Source organism: Rhododendron vialii, chromosome 5a (assembly GCF_030253575.1).
Source record: "Rhododendron vialii isolate Sample 1 chromosome 5a, ASM3025357v1".
Taxonomy (NCBI): Eukaryota; Viridiplantae; Streptophyta; class Magnoliopsida; order Ericales; family Ericaceae; genus Rhododendron; species Rhododendron vialii.
Window position 1 is genome coordinate 28,903,755 of NC_080561.1, and position 20,202 is coordinate 28,923,956.

Below are 20,202 nucleotides of genomic sequence, written 5' to 3' on the forward strand. Positions count from 1 at the left end.
TATGTGTATATATATATATATATATATATATATATGTGTGTGTGTGTGTGTGCGCGCGCGCGTGTGTATTGGTATTAAAGTGTTTGTGCAAAGAAACAATGTTTTAAAAAAGTAGAGAACAAATAGATTGGAGAGATTACATAAAAATTTCGCAGGCAAAATAGGAAGAAAAAAAAAAGCATATTAGCTAAAGTCCAAATGAAACAACCCATAGGAGTTTTAGTCCAGCCTAAGTTTCTGTAATATGTAGAATTCATTAATAAAAATATTTTAGAGTTTAGAGTTCGTGAAAAAACAAAATTGACTTTAACAACACAAGGACTTTGTTTGCACCGCTGGCATCGGCTGGCATAAAACCTCCGTGCTTTTTCTGTACTCGTAAGTAAGCACCGCTAGATGGACAGTCTGCTGATAATCTCTCTCTCAGCGTAACAAAAGACGAGCGGCTCCTGTCCTCCTCCTTTCCGGCGACTTCTCCAGGTCTCTCTCTCTCTCTCTCTCTCTCTCTCTCTCTCTCTCTCTCTCTCCATTAGAAATCGAATAACCGAATGTAATATCTGATCAATCCAGTTTTTCAAGCAAGATGCAAGCCACGAAGTCCGGTTATACAATATCATTGGATCATCACTGGACTATTTGTCCCCTTAGTGTTTTAAGGATTCTGGTTACAGCTTTAGGGTTTGGATTATGTTTGACCCAGGTGTCAAAATTACCTGATCTCCCACCCAGTATGGACTCATGGGTAGATCAATTGAATTGTTCAATCTTCTTTTATTTCATACGAGTATGATACTATGGAGTTGTTTATGCAATTAGAGTATGTCAGTATGCTGCATAGCGGGTGTACATCCTGTTAGAAAACGAACATTGAAGAAATTTGTGCGCGTATGTGCAATTTTCAACTACAAAATACAGTAGTTGGTGCAGCCCTTACGAATGTTGGGTGCATATTCGATTGTCATAGCCAGACCATGGGTGTCCAAATCAACCACATGACACAGATAGTCGGCGAAACAAGCTTTCTGAGTTCTTTGCCCAGTCCTCTTGTCGTCGAACTTTCAAGGTTCCCACCAACATGACTAGAGAATTGTCATTTCATTGAAGTTTAGAATCAGATCCTATATCTCTCTAGCAGTCCCCTACGAGATGGAGTTGGTAACCGAATCTTCATCTTGGTTACACTTACCATATTAATTGACCTAGGTGTCCATGGATAAAATTATCACTTGTGGTAATGTGCACAGAAATTTAATTGGGTCTTTAGGCCAGCCTTCTCTGTTGCCATTTGACTTTGATTTGAGGGCATAATTTCGCAGCAAAATAGGTATTGGGGGGCCACTGTTTCAATGGTATTCTGAGAGCAGCCACTTTATGCATATTGCCAAAGGTTAGGTCTGTCTCCAATCTTCCCCCGCCCATAGCCCCATTGATTGGGGACTACATGGTTCTGTTGTTGTTGTTGTTGTTATTGTAGAGTACTATTCTTATGTACTTGATTAGAAAAAAGCTTCACACAGAAGGTGACTTGTGCACCAATTCCTCCTCCATGGAAAATAGGGGCCTGATAACCTGCCAAGGCAGCGTAAAAAGGTTTCCCTCAAAATTCCACAAAGGCATCCTCTCCCTAGTCCCCACACCAATTTATGAATCCTTGAATTTTTCCAAGAAGGCTCATCAATTTATCAATCTCCTACTCTTTCTTTGGAGCGAAATATGTCCTAGCCGCGTGGTTTTAAATCACGGTCGCTGGTAATGGGTATCGGGAGTATCGGTCAATGTGTCACAGGAATCAGAGACCGCAACCGTGAATTTTTTAAAGCACTAGCAAATGATAAAAAAAATCATTGATACACATGTTCTAACCTTATTTTTTGAAAAAATTGAATGTTTTTAGAAATATATGACCAGTATTTGACTTTTAGAAGTAGTATTGTAAGTAAGATTGGATCAAAAATCGCATTTTGAGGCAATGAATGCTGAAATTTTCGTAGGGGATGGATTTTCACTGTCTAACGAACTAGGATTGGTACTATGATAGATGATTTATACAATAAGAAAGCGAACACTAATGTTAATTGTTACATTAATCCAAATTTCATAATAATAGTACCACGGTATGCAATTATACATGCATACTACAATGACACAAGTGCTACCATACCACACTAATTACTAGCACTCTTAACACAAGAATATGCCAATAACATTACATTACTACCTCACAAGTACACAACCATCCATTTATCTTCATAAAAAAATTTAAATTCTAACACATAATGTTGGTATTTGATATTAAGACTAAAAATAGAATTTTCTCGATTTTATTTTTCTAATTTTATTATTAGGCATTGTATTTTTTGATTTAATTTTAATTTTTTCAATTCTAATAACAGCTAGCTAAGGCTGATATTAGTTATTTCCCTACACACACGCCAAACTAATGTTATATAGCTACACGCTAATTAGTACACAATACACACACAATAAATTTTCGGATAGTGCTATGGTGTCTCCGGTCATTTTGGAGACACCATAAATTTTGGCATAACAAAACCATTTACAGCATAACCAACCATTAAATGGCATAACATGTTATGCCATTGTGTGGATCAGGGGCATAACCTTACTATTATTATTATTATTATAATATTAGGTCAGACCACTTTTTCAAAAATGGCATAACAAACCTCTCGAAGGCATAACACTTTTTAAAAATGGCATCACATAACCACTCGAAGGCATAACAAAAAACCTTTGAGAGGCATAACCAGTGTGCTAAGATGCCCCTTTTTGGCAGGTAGACACCATAGCATTTTCCTAAATTTTCCAGTTCATCTCAATTCCCGTTATATACTCCAAAGACAAAACTACAAAGACAGAACACAGAAGTCACAGAACAGAACTCATCGTTCTCGTCCACAAAGAGAAAACCCAATTGACAGAAAACCCTAACTACCACAACCTCAATCCAACCATTCAAACCCCAAATAAACTTTAATCCTTCACTAAAAACCCAAAATCGCAGCCTATACATACGAAATCAAACATGTAGAAGAGAAAAAACATACCGAGGAGCCCAAATCGAAGAAGGATGTGAAGGTGAAGCCGAAATCGAAGTTGAATGTGAAATTGCAGCCTTCTTCTCCCTTATTTTCGCCTAGATCAAAGGTATTTGGTAACACCCAGTTTTTTCTCCCTGCATCTCTGTTTTTTGACTTTTTTTTGTCTTTCTCCTCTTTATTCTCTTTCTTGTAAGAAATAATTGAAGTATGGTGGTTTGTGAGCCACACAATGTTACAGTTGATTCACATGGAGTTAGAAAAAAGGAGAAAAAAGAGGGCAGGGTGAGATTCTGTCGATTCTATCTATTGGTTGCCGTTACACCCTACACCATGATTCCCATTACGTAACGGCCGTTAAACCTGTGAATTCCCGTAACACTGTATGTATAACGTTTTCGTAACCATACTGGACCTCCCAAATACCGTTTTTTTTAAGCCATACTCCCAGGCTTTGTAGAAGTAGAATCTGTTGATTTGGGCAATGAAATGCCTGGTTTTTGTTTTGGTGTCAAAGCTAGTGCTTGGTTGTAGACTTGTGGGATTCTTTAAAATTTTAGCTCCAGTTTCATTTGGTTTGGATATCCAACCTTTTTGGCTCGAATTTGCTAGACTTTGAAAGACAATTAGACTCAGTTGCAAGTGAAGAAGACTTCAGTCGTCTATATTAGCTACGAATAAATAATGGTAATGCTTCGTAAGAATAAGAATTCACTTGTATGAAATGAAAGAGTTTCAAGGGAATTGTTGATATAAGACGGTTTTAGGACAGTCAGAATATTGCCGCCTACAATAAGAATCGTGGTGATTTTGGGTGGGGAAATAAGAATATTATTTAGATAAGTGCACTTAGAAGAAGAAAGGAAGAATGAGACGGAGAAGAGTGTGCGCGTAGAAGAAGGAGAGATAAGAGGTGCTTCACCCTCGCAAGGGTTAGGCAGTTTATGCAAGGACCACAGCCCAAACCCCAATTACAATGGCCTCAGCCTTGTAAAACTCAATTCATTAATCAACTCTATATTGGAAAGAAAGATTACATCCATACTTATAGGCTAAACAATGGCCTTTTGAAATCCTAGAAGTCTAAGCGACATGAACCTAATTAATGAACACATTAACAAGACAATGAATGAACCTAGATATAGATGCATACATCGAACCTACTAACAATTAAATGCAAAGAACTAAAATGTGTTTAATGCATACATTGAACTGTGTTACATGTGTTTAATGCACTAGATGAATATTAATGCAAGCACTAAATTCATGATGACCCTTTAACTACCATTTAACTACCAAACTACCATGGATGACCGTGATCTACCAATCCTTGTACAAACCATGCAACTCTTCATTAGAGTCTCTGCAATTACCAAAATACCCCCATCTAGCAATTTATTATTTTTTGTTGTCCTCATCAATTGTCTTGATGGTCAGATATCATTGAGAAACAAGTAGGAAGAAGTGTTATCGAACGATTTCCTGCAAGGATTGCATTTGTTAGAGAGAGTTCTTGAGAACATTGCTCACGCGTAATGGTTCTTGTCTCTGTCATTATGTTTTCTTGCGATAGTTCCTCTTGTTCTTAGTTTTCATAAACCCAATAAAGATGATACTTACAAGAAAAATAAACCCATTAAAGATGATGAATACCTTGAAAGAACCAAAATGGAAGAGCTTATTTGTCAAGTTAACTTCTGTTAATCACAATCAGCATGAAATCTGTCACTGATTTTCTTTGACAGTTCTCCCTCTCTGTGGCTATGTATATATGTGTGTCTGCGTGCGCGCATGATTAAATATATTCTTAGCTACTCAATTATGGTTATCGGGGTAAAGATTCATTTTTCTTGTGGCAGTTGCTGAGCTTGGATAGCGTGACTTAGAGAGAAAGATACGCAATCATAAATGGGTGATACCCATGATGATTTGAAACCCAAGAGTCATGATGATAGGAAACCCAAGAGAATTGTTTTTGTGACGGTAGGAACAACTAGTTTTGATGCTCTTGTTAAAGCTGTGGACAATGCAGAAGTTAAACGGGAATTGTTTGGCAGAGGTTATACCCATCTTCTCATACAAATGGGTCGTGGATCATACATCCCCAGCAAGGTACATTTGAGGTTTGTGTGTGAGTTTTACTTTTAATCTCTCTTACATGGACCTCCTCGAAAAGTATAGAATTTCAAGTGTTTGACATTTGACACTTGGTTATGGTATGAGGTGTGCCCTATTATAGTATGACATCCACCTAGAAAGCTTATTTAGTAGAGTTAATCGTGGAACTATGCTTATACCATCCTAGATTCCTTGCACACAGCAATGGAGGAGGGCACTCAAGCCCTGTAGAGGCCCATGACCCCACTGGAATCCCCAATTTTTTTTGGTGTGCTTTTAGTTTAACGTATAACCTCTTATGTATTTGATCTAAAATTACCAATTCAAGCACGGGTTATGCCGAAGTGAGTTTTGAATTAGTGTATTAAACTTCATTTTTATTATTTCATAAAACATGGATGTACTTCAAGAACATATCAATCCCATTGGGTTAACATGGTTTTTAGCTTGTTAACGGTCTCGACAAGTTGTAAATATTAAACAGTTCCACTCATCGAATTGCCCTGAAAAAGACCCTCAAAGAGTTTAGATCGACGTCCCACAAGGGAACCAGAGAGGATCCTAATCTTTTTTCTACATATTCATGAAGAAAATACTTCAAAAGAATCAAATTTTATGTCAAAAACTCCTAAAAATGAGATGAAATTTGCTCATAACAAAGTAACGAGTGTTTAATTGTGCCCCCACTCATAGATGTCAAGGGCGAAAGGCGCAAAGTCCTGTTGGGCCCGAGGCGAGCTCGCCTTGCGCCTTTTTGAAGCAAGGCACGCCTATGCAGAAAAAATAGGAAAAATAGCGTACACTAATATTTCAAATAATAAGCACTGAGCCAATGAGTTTTAGAAAGCATACCATCCAAAGGATACATAAAAACGTCCATCAAATGTCAAATGGTCACCGATCTCGCATTTGTGTATGTTGACTGTGTGTGATAGAAAATAAAGCTCATTCTAAAAACTTTAAAAAAAAAAAAATCCTTTTCCTATTCAGATGTAGGTTGACTGTGTGTTGTGTATATGTAGTTTATGTGCTCACAATTATGAATATATACACCTATGTAGAGAGAGAGAAGAGGGGAGAATACCTTGATACACACATACACCCACACCCAAACACGGCCCCCCCCCCCCCCCCCCCCCCCCCCCCCAAACTGTTGACGAGGAGAGATGAGTCAGACGAGAGAGAGAGAGAGAGAGAGAGAGAGAGAGAGAGAGAGAGAGAGAGGAGAGGAGAGACAACTAAGAGAGATGATTGTGATGAGGGACAGAGGAGAGACCATCTAACTGCTCGCTGAAGTTCTCTAAAGTTGGCTGATCGATGAGAGGAGTCAAGAGAGAGATCGATGAGAGAAACGATGAGAGACCCTTTTGTTCGTTTCAGATCGACGGCAAAAAGGTAATCTTAACCTACACAACCATAATCCTAGGGCTGTGATCGAATTTGAAAAAAGTGCGCCTTTTCGCGCCTCGTCACCTTGGTCGCTTCTTGTTCCTAGGCTGCGCCTTATTAATGTCGCATCGCCTGGGGTCATACAAGGTGATGGGGGTGCGGCTCGCCTCGCCTTGCACCCTGGGCGCGCCTTTGACAACTATGCCCCCACTGCCACCAATTCTTGGCTATGCCACTGCTTGCACACATGAAATTATATGTGATTTTTTACCATATACAATGGGTTCAAGATGAATCTGACATGTACGCCGCACCCAACACCCGTATATGAGTCCATGTGACAGAGCTTTTAATTGGCCCATATCACCACCTTGCGTGGGATTTAACATCTTTAGTGTTTTTTGTCCATGGGCGTGTGTAATTTTGAGATTCTCATTGTCCAGGTTATTTCCTTTTTATTATTTCTGTGAGTGTGATGCTGTGAAATCCTTCTTTAGCTTGTTGCCATTATCCTGCTTATGTTCCGAGCTAAGTTCTAGATTAGACTGACCTGGGGTTTTCTCCTACCAGTAAAAAAGTTGCATACATTAAAACACAAATCAAAATTGACTACTAGCAATGTTTAGAATGTACAGACTGTTGTGTTCTTCTGGATTGATGAATTTGGAACTAGTTTGATTTGTATTTTGAGGACTTCTGCTTAGATTCGGATGAGAGAAGAGAACAGATTGATTTGAAAGATTTATTTCAGTATTTGTTTAATAAGATTGTGAAGGGAGTTATTTGTTTAATAAGATCTGTGTCAAAATTGAATACTAGCAAGGTGTCTTCTGAAGACTGAAAGAAATGGAGAAAGTGCATGTGCACTGATAATAATGGGAGTTAATAAGATCTGTGTCAAAATTGAATACTAGCAAGGTGTCTTCTGAAGACTGAAAGAAATGGTACGAAAGTGCATGTGCGCCGATTATAATGGGAGTTATTCGCCCCTTGCATTTCAGCATCCCCAACTGGCCTTCAGCTAATGCTACGAAAGGCCTCTTCTGAAGACTGAAAGAAATAGAATGTCCGAATGTGCGCTGATTATTTCTTTTAGTCTTAACTGTCTGAAACCTACGCTTTTCCATTTGACTAATTGTGCACTCATGTCACCAAAAACTTACACCAGTATTATCTGTCTGCTTGAGTTCTCTTAGGCTGTTATTTAACATTTGGATTGGCTGATCTTGGAATAATACAAACTAAAACACAAGAGACTTTCAATTTGTACACTTACCATCTGTGCAGTAACAATTCTGTACCTTCATTTTGCTATAGTATTTTGTGTTCTGCACAAGTTAAAGTGCATGTTTTTTTGTATCTAGGCCTAGTGAAGGGGAGGGGGAAATGAGAACTGTATTTGCTCTTATTTATTTTTTCTTTTATTTATTTATTTTCACTATTAAGGAAGCGTTACCCCGTGTAATTAGATTCATGAAAGTTTTATATGATTAAGTTGGTTTGAATTTCATGATATATCTTGGATCTTTTGCATATGCTAAAAGGCTCTTTCTGTTATTTTGGTTAAGCAATTTTCTAGCCTGGAGAGAATTACTTTTGAAGATTGGCATGTAATACATTACACACAGATGAACTTAAATGAGGATTTGTTTTCCCCATGAAGAAATTTCCTTTTCTTCATTTAAGTTCTCAATATCATCTTTGGTTCATTAAGACAAATTCCCATGAATGCAGTCTAGTGGAGAAGATGGGTGCCTGGCTGTAGACTACTTTACATTTTCGTCTAGCATTGCAGACAATTTGAGATCTGCATCTCTTGTAATTAGTCATGCAGGTATGTGTCATGGTGTGTTCAATTCCTTATCTCGAATTATTCAGATGATCTGGCAGTTATTAATCCGTGCCTTGAACTTGTTTTATCCATCCCAAAGGGAATAAATAGCATAGGGCGCAAAAATGTGTACATTGTTGCCTCGAAACTTCAGAGTTGGGGATGGTAAAATAATTGGCCAAGTCACAGATTCATACCCTTCGGGTTTGGGTCGTGACAAATTTATTATAGTAAATATTGAGAATATTAAAGAAGGAAAATTATATTATTTAATAATTCATATTCGAAAACATATATGCAACTGTTAAATTTAGGTAGACAATAAAAAAGGAAATATGGGCACTACAAGAAGTGCATAAAGGCAACCAACTAATTTGTTGCATTATTTACTACCCACTACTCTTGTCCACCCATATCAACTACCAAACATACCAAACCAAACCATAAGCTAATCTACTCTTACTAAGAAAACTAAACAAACCTCTTCTCAGCTAATCCTTCCGTCTTAGCTAATCCCTCCTATGCCATGTCCCCCTATTCCTTATCTCCCAAATCCTTATCCGTCCGACAAACAGTTCTTAAGTATAATGTAGCCTATTACGGGTCGTTTGCCGACCAAATTAGTTTTGGGTGGATATAGTATGTGGGGAGATATGATAAAGGGCGAATATATAGTAAATATATATATGTATACATAGTCAGTCTCCCATGAGGGGGTCCTCATTTTAGTTAAAATGCGGACCTCCTCATTTCTCCTATTTTCCGATCGAATTTTGAAGATCCGAGCCGCTCAATGTGTTCAGAACGTGATTTTAAGGGTACCCGTGCGAAATCAACAAAAAAAAATACCGGGAAGAGCTTCGTCCGAGCAGTTTTTATTTGAACCGTTCGATAAAAAATAAACAAAAACTGCTCTGATCAAGCCCTTCCTGGTCTTTTTTTTTACTGATTTCTTGCGTGCACCCTTAAAATCACATTCTGAACACATTGAGAGGCCCGGATCATCGAAATTCGATCAGGAAATGGGAGGTCCGCATTTTATTAAAATGAGGTGGTCCTTACGGGAGACGGACTGTATGTATACATACGCATAAAAGAGTGGATATGCTTTTTGTAAGATGATAGTATAATCTACATATAATGATTTGACTGGCTATAAAATTCCAAAAGGAAGTGTAAAGGGTTTTTGATTCGATAAACAACATCACATCAATCAACCAATGAATACTCTATACATTGCGTGTATATATAAATATGTTGGGGCCCAAATATAAATTTGGGTAGCAGTCCTGGAATTTGGAATTATATGTGATGTTGCTCGAGAAGAAAAATGTGGGTCTAGGCTGCTGTGAAAATCGAAAGTGTTCTTCATTCAAATAAAAATAATTACAGTAATAGATGACGACTGGATTGTAAAGCTTGGGATTAATAAATAATGTAATAAGCTACTTGGTTGCTTTTATGTAATTCTTGTTGTCAAAATATGAATTATTAAATAATATATTTCTCTTTCCTTAATATTCTCAATATTCACTAGAATAAATTTTTCACGACCCAAACTGAAGCCGAAGGGTATGAAAAAGTGACATGGCCAATGATTTTAGAATCACCAAAGATTCATACCCACTGGGAAAAAACTGAAAGGCATGCAAGTATTTAGAAACATTTGGTTTTGAGTGGTTTGACTATGTGTCGGTGTGTTTTGGTGGAAAGTGGAAACAATTTACTTCATTTCTGCACTAGCATTTTATAAAGTAATGCTCCATGAAAAGGAGATTTTCGGCCTGTTTGGCGGATAAGAAATGAAATTTAGTTCGTGGGGAATGTTTTGTGCTTGACTGATTGCTGGCATCTCTAACATAACTAATGGAGCATCTTTGCTATTCAGATATACGAGGAGATATAAAGTGGTTTAAAGATTCCTTAGGAGAGCTGTTCCAGTATGTGGATCGTGGAATACTAAAGCTAAAAGATGAATAAATCATGGAATTGTTTATCTTCTCTTTGGTCGCATTTAAAGATGTTACGGGTCTTCTTGAATTTCTCCTATCTCTTAGTTTTACTCGTAGGGTCTCTTCAACTCATATTCGTTGGTCACCCAATTGCTTATGCTCTTTGCTCCATATTTTACCCTAGATAACAAAGCCCATTTCCTCCTGAATTGGCCTTTTTGAAACTTGTGGAAAACTCTTTCATTCCAAAACATCTTTCGCTTATCTACCATCATTGTTAACATTTCTGAGTATTTCAGATTTGTATATGTCTACCATTTTCCAAAATGAAGCTCTAATTTATCCAAATTAGAACTAGTTTAGCCAGTTTCTGCCGGCCTTGTAGCCCAATTTCTCTTTGAGAAAATGAAAACAAAAGGGACAAGAAAAATTGATGTGAAACAATTCTGAAGTTTTTTTTATGGTTTTATGACTTCTACCCAGTGGAACTGTCTTTTAAGGTGTGAATGAATCCATGATGTAGAACCAAGAATTAAACCTGCGTTCTATCTTGGATATTTGTTTTCTGAGCTTCTAAGAGAATTGGAGAAAAAATTAGTAACCAGAATTGTTATTCTTTCCACTCCCAATCAAGTTTATTGTCTTCCAACTTCTGATAGTAATGCCTATCGATCCTGGTGTTTCAAGGTAACGTAGGGATGAATTTCTAATCTAGCATGTGGTGAACTCAGAGAGAGTAGAGAAGAAGAAAATAAGGAAAAAGGGATGGGGTACCTTGGAGACTGAATTCTACCACAATGCAGGTTCAGGAAGCATATTTGAGACGCTGCGGCTGTGTAAGCCTTTAATTGTGGTAGCGAATGAGGATTTGATGGACAATCATCAAAGCGAGTTAGCAGAAGAACTAGCTGACAGGAAGCATTTGTTTTGTGCCTCCCCTCAAACGCTCTTGCACACAATCACTAGTATGAGCTTGGAGAGTCTCATTCCATACCATCCGGGTGATGCCAATCCAGTTGCCAAACTGATAAACCAGTTCCTGGGGTTTCCAGATGATTGACCAAGCTGCTGAATTGAGTTACACATGGGTACGTTATTTTGCTTTTGCATGTTTTACTGGGGTCAATGGTTCCTTTGTTAAAACTGTACTTCTTAACCTTGATGTTGTAAGTTGCATGATCTAATGTAAGTGCAATCGTGTTGTGCGGACACTGACCGGGTGGTTTGTATGCTATTTGGCCCTCCTACTTACATTAGTTGGGACCAAATTGTGTGGTTTGGAACTGTTGAGGCATGTGCTTTCTGGAGCATGGGTTGTCAAGGAGGATTAACCACTTTAATTTTATGAAAGTTCATGATTTGCTAGTACATTTTTTTAAGATAATCACGCAATTATAAGCATGCACCCCTCAAATTATAGGAGCTCACAAATTATAATCATTCGCTCCTCAATAAGAATTGGTATGTGAATGCTTGTATATTCTCGAGCTTCCGATCAGCAAGTTAAATGCCATGTCATTACTCCCTACGCTGCTACGCACCCTACTTGTAAAAGTCATTTTCCACCAATATACTGCCTCATTATTCTACAACGAAAAGGACTTGAGATTATCCAGTTTTGCTTACAACTGAGTGTCCATGCCCATCAATAACTGGTTTTGTGAACACAAATTTGTGCAGAAGCTTCCAATTTTTTCCTGATAGAAAGACAAAGACAGTGGATATGTTCCACACGATTTAACGGAGTATAATAAGCTGCCTTTTACATGTGAATTTATGCATTGATTCTGTCTATTGTTTTCAATCAGTTGGATTGCAGGAGTTTCAAGCAGCAGTGTTCTCGATGGGTTCTAGACAATCTCTCTCGAGGGCAAAGGGCTTTGGCTAATTTTGCAGCATTCTCAAGAGTTCGTTCTGAAGTCAATATTTACTTCCCATTTGATACAGATGCAAAGCAGCCTCTTCTATTTGCAATTGTGGTGCAGCAGTTGAAGGGCTTTGTTTCAGTTTATTGACAGCTGTGTTTTTTTGCTCATTTGAGTTTGTATTTGGTCTAATCTGCTGTATTTGAACTTTTTTTTTACCCTATATATACACGTTCTCATGTTCCAAAAAAAGAGAGAAAAAAAAAGATGTAGAGAGAGAGAGACCCAAATAAAAACCGCACCGGTTTCAAATTTTGTTCGGTTCCGGATTTTAATCTGAAAAGTTTTTATACATCTGCATCAAAATCGAACTCGAATTGTAATATATACTAACATAAATACCTTATATGTATACACATAAAAATTGGATTCAGAAAACAACCGAAACGATACTTGTCAGGTACGGTTGCAGTCTAGGTGATAGAAAACCCGTCGGGTTTTGGTTCTGTTAGGTTTTTGTTGCAAAATTCAGGTCCCGTTTGAAACCAAGCCCAACCGGCCCTTTGCTTTCCCTAACCCAAAGAACAAATTTGAAAAATTCAACATAATGCACTCATTCCTCGGGGGCGCAATAGAAAGGACTTTTACCAACTTTGAATTATTGTTCTATTTACCAACTTCGGAAAATTCAACATAATGCACTCATTCCTTGGGAAGGAGATGACCAATGACAAAAGTAATTTCCTTCATTACACAATCAGAGTGAAAATTGGTCGTCTCTGCCGCTATGTGAATACCTAATAAGATGCAGTAATGTGCTGGATACACGGAACACGGGTGATGAACATTGAGTATGGTGAAAATCATCACCTATTTTTCAGTATACACTTGTAAACACTGCTCTTCTACAAGATCTATTTTTCACACATCTTTTCAAACAACAGGATCTATAATCTAACAAAAACAAGAAACAAAAAAAAATCCATCTGAAACTCCCCCTTACCAGGTTGGATCAGCTTCCAGCCTCTTCACTGCAACTCCTATTCTACCCTTGTTCTTCCACAGCGCTACTGGATTCTTCAATCTTCTCCTGTACTGAATTATTGTTCTTTTTACCGATTTTATCTGAATACTTGGCAAAAGCAGCTGATAGGGCTGATTTAATGGTTGTTTCGGGTTCTTTCTTTGTACGCTTCTTTGCGTCTTCCTCTTTCTCACCTTCATTTTCTTCACTGGCTGGGCAAGGTTCAAAATTGTTATGCGTAGAGGTTCCTGGGATGGAAAGATGCTTGGGAACTACACGCTTGAAGGGTTCATGAAATGTATCGTATAAGCGCTTTACCTGATCCATCATCAGAGCAAAGCTCATTTACTCTCAACTCTTAAAACACCTTAAAACTCATAAATCAATTTTCACATCAAACCAGTTGTTTAGTCATCAAAACATCTAATGTGGATAAGTCTCCTAGGTCCATCACTCCATCCCAAGGTTCCTTTAAACAAAAGCAAAATGCCCTTCATATAAGAGGACTGCCGAAGAGTTGAAAACACGGATGGTGCTTGAAAACTGGATAGTATAAAAGAGAGCAATTTAACATAGCAGAATCTAACCTTGCGCTCTCCAATGCCAGGGCAACGAGCTAGATCTTCCATGGATGCATCCATAATATTAGAAAGAGTCTGAAATCAGCAGATAATTAATCCCAAAGAACAGAAAACTATGGATGTAACCAATAGCTTGTTGCACGCATAAGCATACCCCGAACGTGGATCCGAGGGTGACCACATCAGTCTTGTTAACATGCCGAACAGTTGTCAGTGCATGATTTAACTACAAGCAAAGAGATGCTCAATCAACGCAAAAAGCTGCTAATGTGAAGGAACAAACTTTCTTGATTTATGTGTTAAAAGTACATGATAATAGCCCCTGGATCGTCTCTAACTTCTCAATAACATACCATAATCACAGGACCAAAGATCTGGATGAGATACACACCCGTGATAAGTAGTCAGAATCCATTTGCCCCTGGATAATGTCTGCCGGCTTGTTTTCATAGACTTTTATAGTTTCCAAGTAGCGACCACACTCCTCCAAGCTAGAACAAAGAAACAAACTAGGTTTATTCTACATCCAAAAACAATTTCAAGACATTCATTAGGTAGTTATCTTTGCAAGTGCATTTTTATTTTATTAGTAAGTTCAAGTGGCACTTGCAATAACATGCAGAATAATTGGATGATATACAGAGCAAATCCAATGCGATCAGAAGTTTCTATAGTCTTCTCAAATAACGCAGCAGAATGATTGGAGTTGCATAGACTTCTAACTGCATTTTCCCTTCTTATTGTTTTTGTCATTTTTTGTTCTAGAAAAAAGAAAAACTTAAAGAGGGGCGGAGAGCTAGGTTGAGAGTTTGGGAGTGGCAGCAGTACAAGGGCATTGTGCACTCTCCGAGGCTCTCTCAATGCCTTTCTTCACATATTGAAGGATTTCATTTTTTTTAATCCCTGTGATGAATGAAATTTAAAAAAAGACAAACAAATAGAATAGTTTGCATAATCCCATGTGCACTAGAAAAGATACCTCCAGCCACATAAAAGGGTACAATCATGAAGTAGCGCTGTTTTCGTAACTTCAAGCAAAGGCTTCACCACATCCTCCTGGAATAAATAAGGAAGTGGGCAATCAGATCCCCCAAATTACAGGAAAAGTTGCAAATGAAATAGCAAATGCAAATTGACTGCAAGAAATGCATACTCTGGAAAGAATAAAAAATGTTTGAATGAAAAGCCACCAAGTGCCATGACGAAGTCATTTAATGAAGAGGCTTACAACATCAACATGGCACAAAACAACGCGAAGCTTGAAGTTCTTCGGCAATTCCCTTATTCGATAATAGAGGTAATCTGGATGAAGTAGATGATACCTAAGACTGCATGTGAATCTACATCAGTAAATTAGGTAGGCAAAGTTCAACAAAATAATTGCCACTGTCCACAAAATATTGGATAATAAGTTAGAGTTTGTTAATATAGAATCCAAAATCCAATTGCAGTTGTAAGCTGCACAAGCAAACGCTAAAAAGCAGTACTTTTTTTTATGTCACTGCCTGCATTGTTGGAGACATACACAAAAACTTAGTCCCTCTCATAAAGACGAAAAATAATGTACTGCCACCTACCCTTACATCGCAGCATAAACGGATGAAGCCACATAGATCAAGAGTTTAAAAAATTATACAACAGAGATTGGTATGGCTATTAAAGACACTATCACCCCAAACCTTAGTAGCACGAAGCGGGAGCAGGTGTGGGGGAGCGGATGCATCTAGAAGCTCCTAAGGTTGGGACTTGGGAGCGCCTAAAGAGCATATATAAGATTATATATAAATAAGCAGATAAAATATTTTTAAATACTTAACCATTGAAGGCAAAGTGATACTTATTCAGAATTTTCCTAATCTTAAAGGGTAATTATTTGTAGTTTGAAATTTTAAATTTGCAAAACTTCTTGACTCACGATTTTGATATTCTTATTTCCACAATGGCATAACTCTTAAAAGCAAGAGATTAACTGCCTTAATGTCCCGATAAGCTCACATCCTAGACAGGAGTGAGCTCCCGTCTTGAGGGGAGTGAGCTCCTGTCAAGCTCCCATCTTGGGAGCGCATCCATTTTAGAAGGATCCTGCTACTAATCCCCAAACATGCAGCTGGAAACTGGACCACTTCAATACAAAGCCCAAAGACCAGTTTCAACCAAAAAAATTCACTCTGGGAAAAGGAAAGAGATTTCATTTGACCGTATCATGACATAAGAAGTGTAGAACTTTATGCCAAATCAATAACTTAGGAATTCCAAAGCTCATACACATGAATATAGCAAAATGTTTAGATCTCAGGTACAATTACGATTCTAGGGTAGTATATGGTGTTTAGTAGATGCGATTAAACATTTCCTGCATAAATATGGGACTTCTAGCATCGATACTTGGAGTTCTTTAAAAAGTTGTAGGCATCGAGAAATCCCAAGTCCAAGGACACATGTATATAGTAAAATATTATTTTCTAAACCAACTTTCACGTTTCTAGGGTAATAAATGGTGTTTAATATAAGCAATTGAACATTTGTGCACAAGTATGGGAGCTCTAGCATTGTTAAATGGTGAAATCCAATAACTAAATATGCTTGTTATGTGGACATCCGCCCAGTCATGTAATACTATATCCCCTAGTAGTGCCCTAGACACCTGGGTACGTTCAACATATCGAAGAGTCCATGAAACATAGCTAGTCACAAGTCATTTCTGATAATGGCCCCAGACCAGTGTTTTGGTTTTTCCTTTGAAGGACAGGATTACATGGTATGAACATTGGATACCAGGTATTAACCAAAACTCAACAAGCCTTGGTTAAGTTGGATCAGCCACTTTATCCATTCTCATTAGTTGATTGGATTGTATGTTTAAATGTTTAATACACTTTGATCGGCTACTATAAGAGCCATAGTCAGACTCAGGCGGAGCATCATTAAACTAGCATTTTGGGAAAACTTGAGGAAGTAAATAAGATAGGTGTAGTTTGACACAACCAAGTCAAATAATGCATTCCACAACCCTAGACAAAAGACATGCACTTATTAACAAAAGAAAGAGAAACAAAAGAAGAGCAATATGGAATTGCGAAAAGCATTGCACTAGAAGTTGATCAAAGAAAATCAAGAAGAGTTTGATAGGAGGTAAAGAATTTAAAACCTCAGATAAAGAGCACATGTACTCTGCCCCAACGTGTAGTCACAAACAACATCTGCAAAAGCCCACCTCACATTCCTAATATGTTTTAGCAGTGGATTTCCCTTCTGAATGAAAAGAAAGGAAACATCAGATTAGGTGGGTGAATAAAGCCACTTCACAAGGTACTCGGGTAAGTGCATTTTCCATCTCATGTGTTTTCAATGGACAGAAGTAAACCGACCCGAACATGCACCTTATTGCCTTCTAACTTTTCCACTTTTAGTTTTCACCCAAAGCTCCATTTGATTAGGCAAAGGGTCGTAGAAAGTAAAAGAATTTTTGTCAAACTGAACTTAACAAGCAAGGGCAAAATTGTAGAAATGAAACCATGCAAGGGCTATTTGGTAGATTTATTGCAAAAAACACAACTCTCCCATGAAAGTTGGTCTCTACAACTCAAATTTCCCAGTTCATCACTCTAGCTAATTTTAACCCCTCTATTGCTGACATAGAAATAAGGTTAATTACGACAACTAGAATTTTTATAATTTAAATCAAATGCTATTCAAGAGTAATCCAATACAACTTTCTTGTTACATTTTGGATGAACGTTCTACCTACTTCATCCGTAGCTCGTCTAACTGGTAAACTAACTTGCTTTCAATGGTTTCAGCGGATCACTCTTTCCGTTGCAGACTTGGTCAATAGGGATAGGGATCAAAGAATTTTTCAGTTCACAAGTCAGGGCGACTAGAACTATTTCATATTGACCGGAGGAAAGAGAAGTTGTCAGTGGTTCCGAGTTCTTTTCCTCTTTTTTTTCACCCACTTTACTCTCTAGTACTGGTGCTTTCCAACCTTTTGTTCTTTCTACGAAAGAGAGCCATAGTATGAAGGCCATTCAATTTCAATGTTCGCGAGGAATTCTTCCTCTCTTTCTCTTCCCTTACCTTTTTTCAGAAGCCATCCTAAAATCTGTAATACCCAATTTTCTAATAAGACCATAACAATTTGTAATGGACCCTCGACATTTATGAATCAGACACATGACACTTACAGCCCCTTTGGATTGCAAGTAAACATGGGAAAACAAACGAAAGGAGAATCCTATCACTTGTTTGGATAACTGAAAGAGGTGAGAAATGAAGAAAAAGGAGTTTTGACGTTCCATTTTCGTTTCCGACCAAATCCACCAATTTGGTGAGAACTCTCCAATCACAACCCTCTCTTTTCTCAAAATCCAAAGGGCTTGTAAGTGCCATTATTGAGCTTGTGGGTTATTATGCCTCATTCCTGAATCCTCAAGTAAAATACTTAATCATGAGGAGTCTGAGGCACGAATGAAATGCCTGCACGCCCCAATTTTCCCTTAAACATACCAAAAAATTCCATCTAACTTAACAAAACAAAGGGAATTCCCATATTTCTATTTATCAACTAGCTAGTTGGTTACATGCCTACCACAACCTTTTTCCAACACCATCCTGTTCAATTGACTGTGCACAGAAGTGAAAAACAATACCATATTAAGACCAACAAAGAAATGCTAGCTACAAAAAACAAAAACAACAAGAAAGCGAAACAGAACTAGCTAACCAAGTTGTCCATTCTTCTGATTGTACTAACCAATTATCCATTTTTACATAATGGCAGAAATTTGTTTAAAAAACCTACCAATAAACAACTAATACTATAACTTCATTCCCAACAAAAATAACAAACTCCCTTAGCTATGAATTTACTCATATATTACAACCCACCTGTCTATGACTAACAAGAATAGCATTACGGTTATTAGCAATTTGCGTAGTCGTTAACGATGAGGCAACAGCAGACGAAGATGAAGACGGGACCCCCTGCTCGTTCCCTAACGGCCTGAGAAAGAGAGAACAAAATTCAAATTACAATATCCACATAAATAAATACTCCCTCCATTAACCCCAAGGGATTGGCCTGGTGTTGGTCTAAACCTAGGACTTAAGGGGTTGCTCCCTCCTAAGGTCTCAGGAACCTGATTCTCCTTGTCAGCAACTCTTAGGCGACCTCACCCCGTGTAAATGTGTGAAACGGCTATGGGAAAATTTTCCTTCCATCCCAAATTACGAGCTGTGTAATTTCTAGATTCAAAAAAGAAAAGAACAACAAAGTACTTCAGTGCATAATTTTTTGGATTTCTTTGCACCAAATAAAATAAAATACTTTCACGAGTTCTTTCATTTGGTGCCAAGAAATTCAAATCCACTATGAAGTACTTTAATTGCACGAATTTTGGACGGAGGAAGCGATCAACCAAAGCCAAGATAACAGTATCTAAAAGAGAAGCGAAAACCTAGAAGAAGAGGAGGCGGCGGCGGCGGCGGAAGTGTGAGAGGGTTGCGGGGCGGCGGTGGACGGCGGAGCGGGAGGAGGAGGAGGGGAGTAGAATTCGGAGTTCTTGATGAAATTGAAGGCTTGGGAGAAGGAAGGGGAAGGGGTGAAGAGAGAGGGAGTGGGTTGGGATTGCGTGGGCTTGATGACTTGTTGGTACGATGGTATCTCTATTACGAACGAACTCGAACTCTTCTTCTCCGATTGATATTGGCGACGATCCTCTTCAGCTCCTTCTCGATCGCCGTCTTCGTCCTCCATTTCTCTCTCTCTCTCTCTCTGCTTCTGGAGTTCGTTTAGGTTGCACAAATTTGAAAAATGTTTCAGAGCACCGTCACAGTCTGAAGGCTACGCCGTCATATTTTTCATCCATATTAACGGGATTGTGTCTCACACGCCTCTAAAATGTAATCTGAGTCGTTCATAATGTATTAAATAAAGAATAAAGTATATCTGTAAAAAATCATCTCGATCAGATATCAATAACTCAGTAATCTAATTTTTAATAAATTCAAATTTGAAATTTTAATTTCATAACAAAATCGATTCGATCATAAGCTTTCCATTTTTTGATTGACTTGAATTTTGGCATAAATGTAGTACTTGTCAAAATTTACAATATCAACGGTTTGGATTCAATTTTCGGTATAAGAGATGGTGTGGTTAGATTTAAAAAAGAAGAAGAATCAATGGGACATGATGAAAGTATATCGGTCTTTTAATGTTGTGTCCATTAATATGGATGAAAAATATGACGACAGATGGTCTATTCGCACATTTTCAAAACCACAGATAAGTTATGTGGTCAATTTTAAATTTTGAACCATAAAGGAGTATCCACACATGGCGATAACCACAGGAGTCAAAGTGGACTTTAGTCTCATTCTAA

General features: G+C 37.9%; 2 protein-coding genes, 1 long non-coding RNA gene and 1 other non-coding gene across 9 annotated transcripts; 3 read left to right on the forward strand and 1 right to left on the reverse strand.

Moving 5' to 3' along the window:
- The first annotated feature begins 316 nt into the window (after positions 1–316).
- Positions 317–12,534, forward strand: LOC131327343 (uncharacterized). 5 transcript variants are annotated; one of them, XM_058360450.1, is made up of 5 exons: positions 317–480; positions 4,919–5,171; positions 8,301–8,400; positions 11,081–11,437; positions 12,158–12,534. In XM_058360450.1, the coding sequence occupies exons 2-4, from the start codon at positions 4,968–4,970 to the stop codon at positions 11,407–11,409; spliced, it is 633 nt and encodes a 210-aa protein (XP_058216433.1). In that variant the 5' UTR covers positions 317–480; positions 4,919–4,967; the 3' UTR covers positions 11,410–11,437; positions 12,158–12,534. The 5 variants fall into 5 exon arrangements, with proteins under 5 accessions (XP_058216433.1, XP_058216436.1, XP_058216434.1 ...); XM_058360453.1 differs by having other exon boundaries at positions 11,153–11,437; XM_058360451.1 differs by lacking the exons at positions 317–480; positions 12,158–12,534 and adding exons at positions 2,844–3,168; positions 12,030–12,141.
- On the forward strand, positions 1,212–1,323 carry LOC131328169 (small nucleolar RNA snoR100). The gene has a single exon (XR_009200444.1). It is a non-coding gene; the product is annotated as a small nucleolar RNA snoR100 (small nucleolar RNA).
- LOC131327344 (uncharacterized) lies at positions 6,385–8,074 on the forward strand. Its single transcript, XR_009200273.1, has 2 exons — positions 6,385–7,389; positions 7,485–8,074. It is a non-coding gene; the product is annotated as an uncharacterized LOC131327344 (long non-coding RNA).
- Positions 12,535–13,037: 503 nt separating the features above from the next.
- LOC131327345 (DNA excision repair protein ERCC-1) lies at positions 13,038–19,641 on the reverse strand. 2 transcript variants are annotated; one of them, XM_058360454.1, is made up of 9 exons: positions 19,276–19,641; positions 18,707–18,821; positions 16,968–17,071; positions 15,048–15,147; positions 14,799–14,875; positions 14,211–14,310; positions 13,974–14,045; positions 13,826–13,894; positions 13,038–13,556 (listed from the first exon to the last, which is right to left on the reverse strand). In XM_058360454.1, the coding sequence occupies exons 1-9, from the start codon at positions 19,572–19,574 to the stop codon at positions 13,260–13,262; spliced, it is 1,233 nt and encodes a 410-aa protein (XP_058216437.1). In that variant the 5' UTR covers positions 19,575–19,641; the 3' UTR covers positions 13,038–13,259. The 2 variants fall into 2 exon arrangements, with proteins under 2 accessions (XP_058216437.1, XP_058216438.1); XM_058360455.1 differs by having other exon boundaries at positions 13,038–13,707.
- Between the last annotated feature and the right edge of the window lie 561 nt (positions 19,642–20,202).